Source organism: Trypanosoma equiperdum (genome assembly GCF_001457755.1).
Source record: "Trypanosoma equiperdum strain OVI genome assembly, contig: ctg_766, whole genome shotgun sequence".
NCBI classification, from domain to species: domain Eukaryota; phylum Euglenozoa; class Kinetoplastea; order Trypanosomatida; family Trypanosomatidae; genus Trypanosoma; species Trypanosoma equiperdum.
This window is the reverse complement of record NW_027124716.1, coordinates 415-2,375: the sequence shown is the minus strand read 5'-3', so window position 1 is coordinate 2,375 and position 1,961 is coordinate 415. Positions and strand designations below refer to the sequence as shown.

The window sequence follows — 1,961 nt, the reverse complement described above, 5'->3', positions numbered from 1 at the left end:
TTTTTTTTTTTGCTCAGTCTAAGTGATCTCATTTAGTCCTTTTTTAAAAAATTTTTACTTCTGTTTTTGTTTTGCGTGATAGCCGTATTTTCATCCTTGCTTTGCGGTGGGAGCCGTTTATGCGAGGCATTACATTGGCGCTGGCGCCACCATCTCTTTTATTTGTCCCGAAAATTCAGCGGCGCTGCTTCAACGTCATACAACGTGGTAACGATCGCGAGGTGGATTCGCTTTTTGCACTGCTGGGCTTTGCTGGTGACAATGAGGCGCATCGCATACGCCGGACCCGTGCGGAACTGCGGCAGGGGTTTATGCGTGAAGCAATGAAGCTGAAAGACCCTCAAAATGACAAGAGCGACGCAGCCAAACTGGAAAAACTTAGAGAGGCGTATCAGTTGCTTTCCAATGATCGCTTTCGTGTGCAATACGCTGCGCATCACTACGCCTCTCCAGATGCCTCACTTCATCTTCTTGTGGACGGCGGCCAGGTTGCCGCTAACTTTAACCCTGAACATCAGTCGTTTAACTTTGTTGATCACGCCATCTCAAGAGCCGCTATGAGCCCCTCTTCCCGGTCATCGTCGGATAAACAGCGATCCTTCAGTGACTTTACTGGTCAGTATAATTCAGTGATAGGTAACACCGGTTGCTCAACCGACGCTCGTCCATATAACGCTCCTGAAGCCCGAGCCGCCATAAATGGTGCGGGTATTAATTTTATGTTGCGCATCTCATTCGATGAAAGTGTTCTCGGCTGTACCAAGACGGCTGTCTATGAAAAAAATGTTTCATGCCAGCGGTGTAGTGGTAATGGGCGAATGGTGCTCAAACGCCCTCGGAAATGCCCACAGTGTCGTGGTCGCGGCTCCACGCACCTTCCAAGCGCCACGTATCATATTGAGCGCTCATGCACGTATTGTAATGGCGACGGAGTGACACCTCCTCCGAAGTGTAGCGGGTGCCGAGGAGCCGGTGTTGTGCCCGGGCACACGGTTCAGGTTCCAGTTGATATCCGCCCCGGAACCACAAATATGACAGCGTGTCGCCTTCGTGGTATGGGACATGATGGTGTGCGTGGCGGTGTGGCAGGTGATCTTATTGTGACTGTGTTAGTTCAGGAACACCGCGTCTTTCACCGTGATGGTCTAGACCTACACATGGTGCTGCCCATTACTTTATCTACGGCATTATTGGGTGGTATGGTGTCTGTGCCTCTGCTTCACGGGCCTTTTTGCACACGGGTGCCACCATGTGTAAGAAATGGGCAACAAATAAGGCTTAGTGGAAGGGGTGTTACACTCGACGGTAGCGGAGTCCTCACCAATGCTGAAGAGGGGATTGATACGGACAGTTCAGCTTCTAAACAGGAACAACAGCAACGTGGTGATCTCTACATACATTTACTTGTCGTTATTCCTAAGGGTGAGGAATTAACTGGGGCGCAGAGGAGCGCTCTCGAACAATTTGTTGTTGAACAGGATGGCAATGGTGCTGAAGGTGTGGATGATATCACACCAACTGCCCTGAAGAGGCGGTTTCGGCACTGGCTGCCGGGTACGTAAGGGATGGGATTGTGGTATGGAGCAGCTGCCAATACGATTTCATATGAGATGTGCCATGGCCCTACCGTGAGCTCATAGTTGAATGCGGGTGCAGCGCCCTCATTTTATTACGCGTTCACACATATGAAAGTTCAATCGAATAACGGTGACAGAACACACACATATATGTATATATATATGTGTGTGTGTGTGTTTGTGTTTGTGTCTGTTTTTCTTTTTGTATAGGGTCAACATAAAATGTTTTCCCCTTTCCTTTCTCTGTGAAGTTTCTGTTCACCCCCCTCCTCTAATCCTCATCGTCTTTGTGCTTGCACTCGAAGCAGTTGCAGCTGCACGTACTTTTAGTCCTTCTTTCCCTTATTAATCTTCCCCGCTGTCTTTACCGCATTGGATGATTGG

The 1,961-nt window shown here is 49.1% G+C and overlaps 1 protein-coding gene across 1 annotated transcript; it reads left to right on the top strand.

Annotated features, from left to right (window-relative positions):
* Positions 1-119: 119 nt before the first annotated feature.
* TEOVI_000359200 (chaperone protein DNAj, putative) lies at positions 120-1,562 on the top strand (the record flags this gene model as incomplete). The annotated part of the gene is made up of 1 exon (XM_067226480.1): positions 120-1,562. One exon carries the CDS (start codon positions 120-122, stop codon positions 1,560-1,562), a length of 1,443 nt encoding a protein of 480 aa, XP_067082581.1.
* Between the last annotated feature and the right edge of the window lie 399 nt (positions 1,563-1,961).